The sequence below is a fragment of the Otolemur garnettii genome, unplaced genomic scaffold (assembly GCF_000181295.1).
Source record: "Otolemur garnettii isolate 467f Iridium unplaced genomic scaffold, OtoGar3 scaffold00086, whole genome shotgun sequence".
In the NCBI taxonomy this organism is placed as follows: Eukaryota; Metazoa; Chordata; class Mammalia; order Primates; family Galagidae; genus Otolemur; species Otolemur garnettii.
Genome location: NW_003852481.1, coordinates 8396053 through 8407173, shown reverse-complemented (window position 1 = coordinate 8407173; position 11121 = coordinate 8396053). Strand labels below are relative to the sequence as shown.

Genomic DNA, 11121 nt, shown 5'->3' with positions numbered 1-11121 from the left:
GTTGTCTTTTTTTTTTTTTCCTTTCTTTCCTTTTTTGAGACAGGAGAGCAAAGCAGTTAAAGTTCAGAGACCAGGGGCCTCAGGGCCACTTCCTCCCTCGCCTCTATCATCAGAGCACCCTCCATTCCTCTTCATTGCTCTTCCACAGGAGTAAATGCTAGAGGACAACGTCCTCTGGAATCTTAGTGGCCAGGAAAAGGAGAGTGGAACGCTGATGGCCTCTGGTCCTTAGCCAACTAAGAGAGAGCCAAGGAAGACAAACCCCAGCCTGGAACCTGGAGAAGTCTTTACTGAATAGCAGGTCTAGCCCAGCCAGGAGCCTGTCAAGACTTAGCCAGGAAGCCGAGAGTGACCCCGTCTTGACGGGCTCCATCTGAGTCTTCTCTCTGGTGTAGGACTCAGCTCCCCTCATGTAACCTGGAAAGCCGGATGCCTTCCCCATCCACTGGTTCTACCACGGACTAAACACCAAACAGTGGTGGACCGTGCTTTCCGGGTCACCGTTCATTCTCATTTTCTATTGTGCCGTAAAAGGATTGTTTCTCCATATACTTACATATATCAACCTATCATGCATATAATATATATATATGTCACATACGTATATATATTATATATGAGTATGCTTTTCTCTTCTGGCCTGTGTCAGAAGCAAGAAGCATAGGAGGTTGTCTCGGGTCCTGCCTCTCTACTAGCCGCCGCCTCCTTCCTGGGCCTCCTCAGCCCCCTATATTTTAATTCTTGATCATGTAGGAATTGTTTTTGATAAATGTTGATATTATTGTTATTATTATTATTAATAAATAAAGATAAAGGGATTTTGTTTCAAAGAGAAATGTTTAACCAGATTCTGTTCTATTTGGATCGGGACTTGCACCTTCTGTTCCAAGCGTTTCCTTTCGGCATTGTAATCGTGAGCTGCTCTTACCCGTGCCCGTGGCAGATGCAGTGGTCTCCTTTTCCCAGCTGAAGCAGTGCATACGCAATAGCTATTGTCTTCGTCATTATCTTTATTTCTCTCCATTGTTAGAAACCAAAGTCTTCTCTGCTGGCTAGGGGCTGAGAGAGGATCTGGGTTATCTCCTTCTGATCTTCAAAACAAGAGAGAGACATTAAATACTCTAACTCTCAATCCTTTTCTCTGGAAAAAGAGTAAGAGGTCCCACGTCCCCTCCTACTCTTTCATCCTGAATTTGCACAGAAGAAAGCGGGTGCCAGGCATGGCCATCCTGGTGTCGCTGGTAGGGTCCCATGCAGCTTGTCCTTCTCCACTGATACTGGCAGCTCAGCTCCTGGTCCCAACATCCCTCGTGGATTTCTACAGTGCAAGAGCCTTTCTTGGGATCTGTCCTGTGTTTCCACGGTCCCCAATCTTCCCTCCACTTGGTGGGGTCACCAACTACTCGTGAGAAGCCTTCAAGAAAGCCCTGAAAGCTATTGTTGGACTTCTCTGGGCTTGTTCCAGCTCTGATGCCCCTGGTGCACCCTCCTACCACCACATGCTCAGCCTGATCTGTTTACAAGGTACTGTACGTATGGGAGAGCAGACTGCACCTCCAGCAACCACCCAGACGAAAGCCAGTGAGCCTACTAACCGTGCCATCTTGCGAACTACACTTTAAAAAAGTCATTGCTTTGTATTGTAGTAAACAATATGCGCAGTATATGTTGAATGTATATGAACATACTTTCCTATTTCTGTTCTTTGAAAATGTCAGAAGTATTTTTTCTTTCTCATTTATGTTGAACTAAAAAAGGATTAAAAAAAGAAATCTCCAGATTCAAAGTGCTAAGACCTTTTGTCCTTTCTTTAGTAGGGCATGCCAACTCAGTCAAATGGTTAGGTGGGAGATTGTGAAAATAAAAATCTGATCATGTTCTTAGGCTGGTGTGGTGTTGGCCTTGGGATCCAGAGTCTAGTTGGGAGAAGCATCCAGGTGGGTGGAGGCTGGAGAGGTGTCCCAAGCTTAGGGTGGGGCTTGGAGTGATTCATTATCTCACCTCTATCTGGCCTGATGAAACTAGAAGCCTGAACTCAGCCTCACATTGTGTCCCCAGACACTCAGCTTGGACTCTGCTCCCTTAGGAGGGAGCATTTGAGTGTGCCGAGGTCGATGGAAAATAGATTCCTTGAAAGGGTACTTCTGAAGGAGAGAAGTTCTGAAAGAGCTGGCACAGGCCGGACCCTTGATTGAGGTGACCCCAGTGGGCTAGTGATAGGAAAGCCAAATGAGTGTTAGGACAGGAAGGGGACGTATCCTATAGTTTTCCCCGTTTCCATGTCTGAACTCCAAAGGGCAAGGTAGAATTTTCAGCAGAGTCCGAAGCATGACTAAGAGATAGCTGGTTGAAAGTCTATGAAGAAAGCTTACCGAAGCTGGAAACACTGAGTTCCTATGAAAGGAAGGAACTTACAAAGGCCTTAGAGTCCACGGAGGACTAGGAAGTTGCCGTGGGATTGTTGAGAACAGAAAAGAGCCTTCGCAAAAAGGGTCTCCTAGAAATCGTCAGTCTGCACACACCCCCAGGCAAGGCTAAGTGAGTCTCTGGAACCAAACAGCGATACACACAGATGCCTTCCAACAACCGTCATAGCTTTTGCTGATTTCTCTCCTTAAATCAGCCAGGGTGCCTTTGGGCTAGAGGTTGAGTGAACCACTATCTCCCGGATAGAGACCTGGATATCTCTGTGCTCTAGCAAACAGGCCGTGCTGGCAGATCCTTATGCAGTGGACAGCACCCCCTCCAGTTGCAACGGTCGGAAGTCAGAGGGCTGCTCGCCCTGTGCTGGTGGAAGTTGAACTCTGTCTTGGCCTTATTCTCCTAAGCAGGAGGCAGGAGAGAATCCTGTATAGCTGGTTATAATTCCGGGCCCTAGGGTCTAACTTGGGGCTCTGTCCTAAGAGTTGCAACAAAATTGCCAATCAGGAAGTGGGGGGCAGTGGGGAGATCCTCTTCCTGCACAGCCAGAATGGCCACCCCATGTGTGCTCAGTGGAAATGTTCTTGGGGCAGGTACAAGGCTGAGTCCCCACCACCGCCCCCCGCTCAAGGCCCACTCCTCCATAAGACTCTTCACCAGTCTGGTGACCCTTCCTTCAGTGTGCCAGTGTCATTCACTGAGCAAATATTTGCTGAGTGTCTGCTATCTGCCAGCCCTAATGGGACAGAGTCCTCTCAATACAGACTAATCAGTCTGTTGAGACATAAATTGTGAAAGGATTTGCTGAACATTCCGATCAAACTCCACTCCAGCAGCAGCTGCCAGCACTCCTACACGTGTGAAGGGACCCAGGGCCAGCAGTTAGTGACCTAGTTTGGGAACAGTTGCTCTGGAGACTCAAGAGTAGGGGAATAAATGGTAGGAACAAGGGCCCACATTGGTGGACCCCACATCTATTGAACAGCTAGTGCAGTTTGGACCCTCAGCGCTTCTAACAAGGCCTGCTTGGCTGGACCTGAAGTCTGAGTCTGGGATGAGCCCAGTGGGCTGGTTGTTTTCCCATAGGACGCTGTCCAGAAAGATCTTACTTTCCAAGATATTAGTAAAGATGGGCTTGGTCTAGTTTAAGCCAAATATCTTGCAATGAAATGGAGAAGACATCTAGTGAATATTAAAAAAAGGAAACGTCCTGTTTGGTAAGATGCTGTCAAACAGCACCCCCTATCCCAATGCCTTGGAATCCCTGAGCCCCGAAACCGAGAAGTCCTTTAATAGAGTCAGAGGGCCATGGGTGCTGGCGGCTTTGTTGCTGCTGGCCATTCTCAAAGAACTAGAAGCCAGGCCTCCTGACTCCCAGCCCTGCCAGCACTTACTACCGACAGCTGAAGGCTGCAGGGCAGCTCTTATCAGCCCTGAGCTGTACTTGCCCCACAGGCAAACAAGGGTAAAATCTGGCCTCCGGCCTTACAGGGAGATACTAAATCAGCTGTGAAAGTGCTTTGGCTACTAAAGAATCTTGCAAATGTTAGCTATTAGGCTAACCCATCATAATCATTTCTGTCATAAACCAACAAAAAGGGTCAACAGTGGCAAGTAGCTTAGTGTCCCACCAGTAGGCTGCTGAGATCCCTCATGTGCTGGCTGGGACATATCCCCTCCCAAAAGGAACGTCTCTTGGCTCGAGACACCTATGAACTGCCCCACCACCAGCTGGGATGACCAAGTGGCACCCAGGCTTGCTGTTTACCAAAGCCACCTCCTATGCATGGTCCCAGAGACTTCTGGGGCTGATTCAGTTCTGGAAAAGAAGTCCCACATCTCGGTACCTGCAAGTCAAGGCCCAGCAGAAAAATGTGAGACCCCTGCCTTCCCCACTTCTGCCAGAAGCTAAGGGCTTGGGCTATGGTCTGACAAAGCAAGTGTGTTCATGGATGGACCAGAGGATGGGGGCACACAGGAGACAGAATACCAGAAGTTGGGATTTGGGACTCAGAACAGTTACTGTTTACTCATAGATACCTTTCTAATAGTTGTGCATACCTGTTAAGATTTCATGCATAAAAAACAAAAATTTATTATCTTGTAGTTCTGGACAAGTCTAAAATGGGTCACCCTAGCCTAAGATCATGGTGTCAGCAGAATTGCCCCCCTCCTGGAGGCTACAGGGGAAAATGTTTGCCTTTTCCAGCTTCCAGGTGGGTGGCAAGGGGAACTGCCCTCATCCCTTGGCTCATCGCCCCCTCCAGCAGTCACATTGCTCTGTCCTCTGGCCACCCTCATATCTCCTGCTTTGACTCCACTGCCTGCCTCTCGTATATGTAAGGACCCTCGTGATTACAGTGGCTCATCTGGATAACCCAGGCTAACTACCCCATCTCCAGGCCCTCACTCACAATTGTAAAATTCCTTCCACCCTCTCAGGTACAGTCACAGGCTCCAGGAATTAGGACAGGAACATCTTTAGGGGCCGTTATTCTGCCTGTCATACAGAAACCCCTACTATAACTCAGGGAGATGGCATGTTCTATCATTATCTTTATGTAGCAGATAAGAAACTGAGGTGTGGGAAGGTTATCTAACTAGTCCATGGTCAAACAGCTAATAAGTAGCAGAGCTGGAATTCAAACCCTTCAAAATTCAAAGGTTTTCTGGCTCCAAGGCCTTCTCTGAAGCAAAAGGCATGAGACCAGCCACTCCCAGTCTGGCAGACAAGAGGATGCCAGGCTGGTTTCTAGAGTGTTAAGGAGTTTCCTGGGTTCTAGGTCCAGCCCTGTCTCTAACTCCCTGAGAGATGAGAGACACTGGGCAAATGCCCTCCACTCTTTTCACTCCTAATCTGAGAGACAGGGGCGGGGGAGACCAAGTGATCTCACAGCTCCTCTCACTCGCAAGCTCACAGGCTCTACCCCTGGGGTCTCAGTGACCTCCTGTCATAGTAGGGGTTACTATACCTCAGGGCCTTCCAGGAGGAGCTTCCAAGGTGGCGCTGCAAATACCCAGGTGCAGAATTCCACATGCACGGGCTTTCCCAGGGGCTTCCAACAATGCTGACCATGTGTGCCCCCATTTTGCAGACAGGAAACTGAGGCTCACAGAGATAACATAATTTGCCTGCAGTTTTCTTTGTGAGTAGCCAGGTCTCCTGGCCACGTCCCTGCCCAGGGGCTTTCCACCACCTCAGGGGTCCCTAAAGGCCCGTGTCCCTTTCACCTAGGTGTGAACAAGTAGATTATACAAACAAGGCAAAAGTACACATCTTCGATTCTGGTGACACAAGTTCTGTGATTTATTTCTGAGATTATCCCTTTTTGTTGTTAAAAAGTCTTTCCTTTCTTGAAGTGATGGTCAAGATAGATGAAGTTATTTTCAGAGGGGGCACAGAGGACACTAGTTCTGCATTTCAAAATTAAATGCACTATGGTGCTGGCCCCATATACCGAGGGTGGCAGGTTTGAACTGGGCTCCAGCCAAACTGCAACAACAACAAAAAAAGTTGGTAATTCCAAGTTGGTCTCTAGAGATGCCAGAGGTCTGCACAAGCTCAGTCTGGGAGCCACTGAGCCTGTCTCTCTTCTCTCCTCAGGCAAGTCCTCAGTGTTAAGTTCTCTGCAGTTTGCGGATCTGGGAGGCCTGCAGAGAGGTGTGCAGGACAGAAAAGTGTTGGGAGGTGGGGACTGGAGACAGGGGCTGGGAACAATCTCCTGGAATGCGAACAGATAGTGGGGGAGGAGGCCTTCTGAGTGGAGGAGTCCCAGTGTCCCTCCCTTCCTCTCCTCTGCTACACCCACACTCCCGTGGTGGGGAAGGGGATGAGCGCAAGTAACCTCCACTCTAGGGACCTGCAACTACTCCCCTCTACCCCCACCCAAACCCTTGATCCCTGCCCTGCAGCCCCCGCAGCTTCCTGTTTGCCCACTCTATTTGCCCGGCCCCAGGGACAAGGCTGATCCTTGAACTCTTAAGTTCCACATCGCCAGGACCAGTGATCAGCAACAGGGCCGGGGCTGGCTTATCAGGCTCCCAGCCCAGCCCCTGGCTAGAGACATAAATAGGCCCTGGGTGAGACTGCTCTCAGTCAGAGTCTGCAGAGGGAGGTAAGTGCTAGTGCCTACTCCAGGCTACTCTAGCTCCCTGGCCCTAGAAGTCTGGGTACCTGCCGTCTTCTCCAGGCTGTTCCCTCCTCCCCTGGCTGCTTCTGCACCCTAGAGCAGTGGTTCTCAGCCTTCCTAATGCCACAATGTATTTTCATTGTTACAAAGGGGTCGCGACCCACAGGTTGAGAACTGCTGCCCTAGAGGATTCCCACTCAGCCAGGCCCCTTTTCTTCTCCAGGTCACCTATCCCACTTCAGGATGAAAGCTGTGGTGCTGACGCTGGCTGTGCTCTTCCTAACGGGTAGGTACCCTCCAACCTAGGGAAGCCAGTCATTGGGGGCCTTCGCCCTAAACCTCTGTGGTCCACCTTCCTGGGCACAGGGAGCAGGATTTCTCATTAGGCCTCTCTTCCCCACCTCCAAGCCTGGCATTTCTGCTCAGATCCCAGCCCAGAGCTGGCCTGATCTGGGTCTCCCTCCCACCCCCAGGGAGCCAGGCTCGGCATTTCTGGCAGCAAGATGAGCCCGAGTCCCCCTGGGATCGAGTGAAGGATTTGGCCACTGTGTATGTGGATGCACTCAAAGACAGCGGCAGAGACTATGTGTCCCAGTTCGAAGCTTCCGCCTTGGGAAAACAGCTAAAGTAAGGACCCAGCCTGGGGTCTGGGACAGGGGAAGAGAATGCTGGTGGGGCAGAGAGGCTAGTGAGAAGATGTTGTAACCAAATCCTTACCTGCTGATTGATGGATCAGACCCCAGGGATGGTTTGGATGGAGAAACCAACATGGGATTCCCATGCAGGGTCACACACCCACTGCAAGGGACAGACCAGTGCTACCTGATCAGTAACCACAGCACCACGTTCTGCTTGCAAGTGCAGGAAGCTCCTTCCCCTTCTTAACCACCTCTGCTCCTGCCTGGCAAGAGTGTTGGTTGTCTTCGAAAGGAGAATGGACTGGAAGAGGCTAGGTCCTTCAAGGGCCCAGCTCTGGGGATAGGCAACACCAGGCACCCACTCCTTCTAGCTCCTCTCTGTGCCTCAGACCATCTGCACAAGGGGCCGTGGAGGTGGGGGCAGGAGTACAGAATGAGGCAGTGGGCAACCCAAGCCCACAGCTATGGCACGCTCTGGGGCAGGTGATGCCCACGGCTCAACTGGGGACAGCTGGGGCGCTGGGCTTGCAGCTCCAGGGCAAGCCAGGGAGCCCGGGAAGGCCACCCCTCAGCCCCTCTCTCTCCTCTTCCAGCCTGAAACTCCTGGACAACTGGGACAGCTTGACCCCCACCTTGACCAAGCTCCGTGAGCAGCTGGGCACAGTGAGCCAGGAGTTTTGGGATAAGCTGGAGAAGGAGACTGAGGGACTGCGGCAGGAGATGAACAAGGATCTGGAGGAGGTGAAGCAGAAGGTGCAGCCCTACCTGGACGAGTTCCAAAAGAAGTGGCAGGAGGAGGTGGAACGCTACCGTCAGAAGGTGGAGCCGCTGGGCTCCGAGCTGCGCGAAGGCGCGCGCCAGAAGCTGCAGGAGCTGCACGAGAAGCTGGTCCCGCTAGGCGAGGACTTGCGCGACCGCGCGCGCGCCCACGTGGACACGCTGCGCACTCAGCTGGCTCCCTACAGCGACGACCTGCGCCAGCGCCTGGCCACGCGCCTCGAGGCCCTCAAGGAGGGCGGCACCGCCAGCCTAGCTGACTACCACGCCAAGGCCAGCGAGCACCTGAGCGCGCTGGGCGAGAAAGCCAAGCCCGCGCTGGAGGACCTGCGCCAGGGCCTGATGCCCGTGCTGGAGAGCTTCAAGGTCAGCCTCCTGAGCGCCCTGGATGAGGCCGCCAAGAAGCTGAACACCCAGTAAGGTGCCCGCCGCCGCTGCCCTGCCTGGTTTCTCAGAATAAACGTTTCCAAAGTGGGAAGCAGCTTCATTTCTTTGGGGAGGATGGAGGCAGGGTGCAGGACACCGAGGGGACCTGCAGGGAAGCCTGGAGCAGGGACTTCCTGCCCAAGCGGAGAAACTCCAAAACCAGACGGTGCTCCCCTTATCAGTGTGGGAGGACCTGCTGGGCGCCTGGCTGGTTGGGAGAGAAGAAGTGGAGCCCCTGTCCCTCACAAGACTCGGGAAGGAAAGTCAGAGGACCAGGCAAAGCAACAACCCGGTGCCAGGTGCCCGGAAAGACGTTCATATGCAATAAGTTTGCATCCCTGAGGCTCAGAAACAGGTCTGTCTTTGCTAGGAGCAATGGGATTGCTGTTCCCAGAGGCATCACAGTAAGGGAGCTGGACACATAGAGGTGTCCACCTCTGCAGAGGGCAAGATCCTCCTCCAGCCCCCTGGCTCTCAGCAGGGTGAGGCGGTCCTCAGGGAACCATTGGGAGGCCTGGAAGGGTTTAGCCGGGTTCACCTGCAGCCTTGGGGCCTCGTCTGTATTTTATTTCCAAAAACTCTTAAGCACACACTTCCCTTTTCTTTTTAAAAGGCCAGTATCCCTCTTACCCTACCCAGAAACAGCCACCTTCCTCAGGCACAGCGGTGGAAGCCAGCCATCCCCAGCCCTGTGGCTTCATGCGCTGCCACCCCCCTTTCTGCAGCTCTGTCCTCAGAAAAGTAGCCACTATCTCTTGCAGGTAATGAGCACATTTTATTCCCAAGACACTCTCATCTCCGGCATCTCACTGCGTCCTTCTTTCCTTACATCCTGGGTAGTTTGCCATCAGATTTGTGGCGCTGATAAGGAAGCTGACGCTTGGTGAGATGACATCACCCACCCGTGAATAGCAGCATGGGCTAGGCAGCCTTTTTTTAGACTTCTGCCCCTGGGCATCCATGATTTATTTTTAAAAAGTATGCAGGAGACATTCAAGTTCACGTGGGTGTGCACACGTGCCTGCACATTCTCATGCTACCTAGCCCTCAGCTGCACCTCCTGGCCAGGAACAGCTGGCGTGTGCAGAACTGTGGGACCTGAGGCTCTCAGGGTCCTTGTGCCAGGGGACAGAGCGTGGCAGCGGTGGTGCCCGTGAGGCCTTCTACTTAGACTTTTAATGGTATCTCCCAATGAGGTTACATGTACCATCATGGAAAGACAACACAACATTGTCAGCTTGGGTCCCTCTACTGGACCACACACCACTCCCAGTGACTGTGAGGTGACATCCATCATGTGGCCCTGTTTGACCTGTCTGTGCGCGCAGTCCCCAACCCCCTGGTGGGCTATGGTATGTAAGAATGACACCTATCAGAGTAGACTGGCATTGTGCTAACTCTGCTTTACCATGTCCTCATTTTTTCTGATACCAAAAGTGACTTGATGTCTTATAGGGTTGAAGACACCCAGATGGATGTCTCTGATGCTGGCACCCCTTCTGCTGGGTCCCCACTGCTCTGCAGTGGTTCTCACCCCACCACGCTGCCTCCAGGGTCCTGGAGCTCAGCCCTTCCTGGTGCTGCCTGGGTTCTAGGTCCAGCCCTGTCTTTAACTCCCTGAGAGATGAAAGACATTGGGCAAATTCCCTCCATACCTGTCTCTCCATGGTAGTTCAGCTCAGACTCTGAGGTCCAAACTCCCTGGCTTTGCCTCCAGGCTCTGTCACGTACTGCCTGTGTGGCCTTGGCCAAGTCTCATAACCACTCTGAGCCTTGGCTGCCTGCTAGGCTGAGGATTAGTCTGTGTGATGCTCATGGCAGTGTGTGCAGCATGGTAACGGCTCAGTCAAAGCTAGTCGGCTCGTCACACTTATTTATATCTGAATGTCCCATGTGCATGCATGTGGCTTCACAGATCTGGGCAGTGCACCCACAGAGCCATCCCTATGTGCTCCCTGTAGGACCTTTTGCCCCCTCATTCTGGCCTCTGGAGAGTCTGCCCTTATCTGTCACCAGTGTGTCTTAACAGACCCTTGGATAAAGGAATGGGTGGGCCCTGTAGTTCCTAACCATACTGAGCTTCAACAACAGGTGATCAGTCCGATTTGGGTAAGGAACATTTTCCAGGTGTGGATGCAGGGATCCCTGGCTCTCTTTGGGCTGAGAGAGTCTCTAGGTGGAGCTGGACACACCAAAGCCACCAGGATCTGTAAAGGAGACCCCCGGCATAGGAGTAACAAAGCCTTTATCTCTGCCAACTGAGCAGAATATGGACAGCTGATCTGGCCTTAAGGTCCGGCCCTGCCATTTTCTGGCTCTGTGATACTGGGCCAGTGTCTTCACCTCTCCGAGCCTCAATTTTTTTCATACAAGATGGGGACCCTGCTCAAGCCTCCTGTGGTTCTGGAGTTCTCAGATGTGACATCTATTGAGTGGAGGGGACACAAGGAAAGCAGCTTCTATTGAGGTGATCCTATGCTCCTCTTTGGTTCCCAAGACACTGCCCCCCTCTAATCCTGGTCCCAAGGAGCCGGTTGGCTCATCTATAGGATGGCAACCATTTACCAGGCACCTTTGTCCTGCAGGTGCTGTGCCAAACACTTTAAACCCTGTCTCTTTTCAAACCTCTAGTGCAGGTGCTATTCTTGTACCCACTTTACAGATAAGAAACTAGAGCTGCACTCAGTAACACAGCGATAAGTAAAAGAATTTTTAAAAAAAGAAAAAAA

General features: G+C 51.9%; 1 protein-coding gene across 1 annotated transcript; it reads left to right on the top strand.

Moving 5' to 3' along the window:
- The first annotated feature begins 6232 nt into the window (after positions 1-6232).
- APOA1 (apolipoprotein A1) lies at positions 6233-8444 on the top strand. Its single transcript, XM_003794772.3, has 4 exons — positions 6233-6536; positions 6775-6837; positions 7025-7178; positions 7783-8444. The coding sequence occupies exons 2-4, from the start codon at positions 6795-6797 to the stop codon at positions 8384-8386; spliced, it is 801 nt and encodes a 266-aa protein (XP_003794820.1). The 5' UTR covers positions 6233-6536; positions 6775-6794; the 3' UTR covers positions 8387-8444.
- The last annotated feature ends 2677 nt before the right edge of the window (positions 8445-11121 follow it).

Coding starts and splice junctions, on each gene's coding strand:
- APOA1 (XM_003794772.3), top strand. CDS start 6,795: ATGAAAGCTGTGGTGCTGACGCTGGCTGTGCTCTTCCTAACGG. Junction 6,838..7,024: donor GGCTGTGCTCTTCCTAACGG/GTAGGTACCCTC, acceptor TCCCACCCCCAG/GGAGCCAGGCTCGGCATTTC. Junction 7,179..7,782: donor GCCTTGGGAAAACAGCTAAA/GTAAGGACCCAG, acceptor CTCCTCTTCCAG/CCTGAAACTCCTGGACAACT.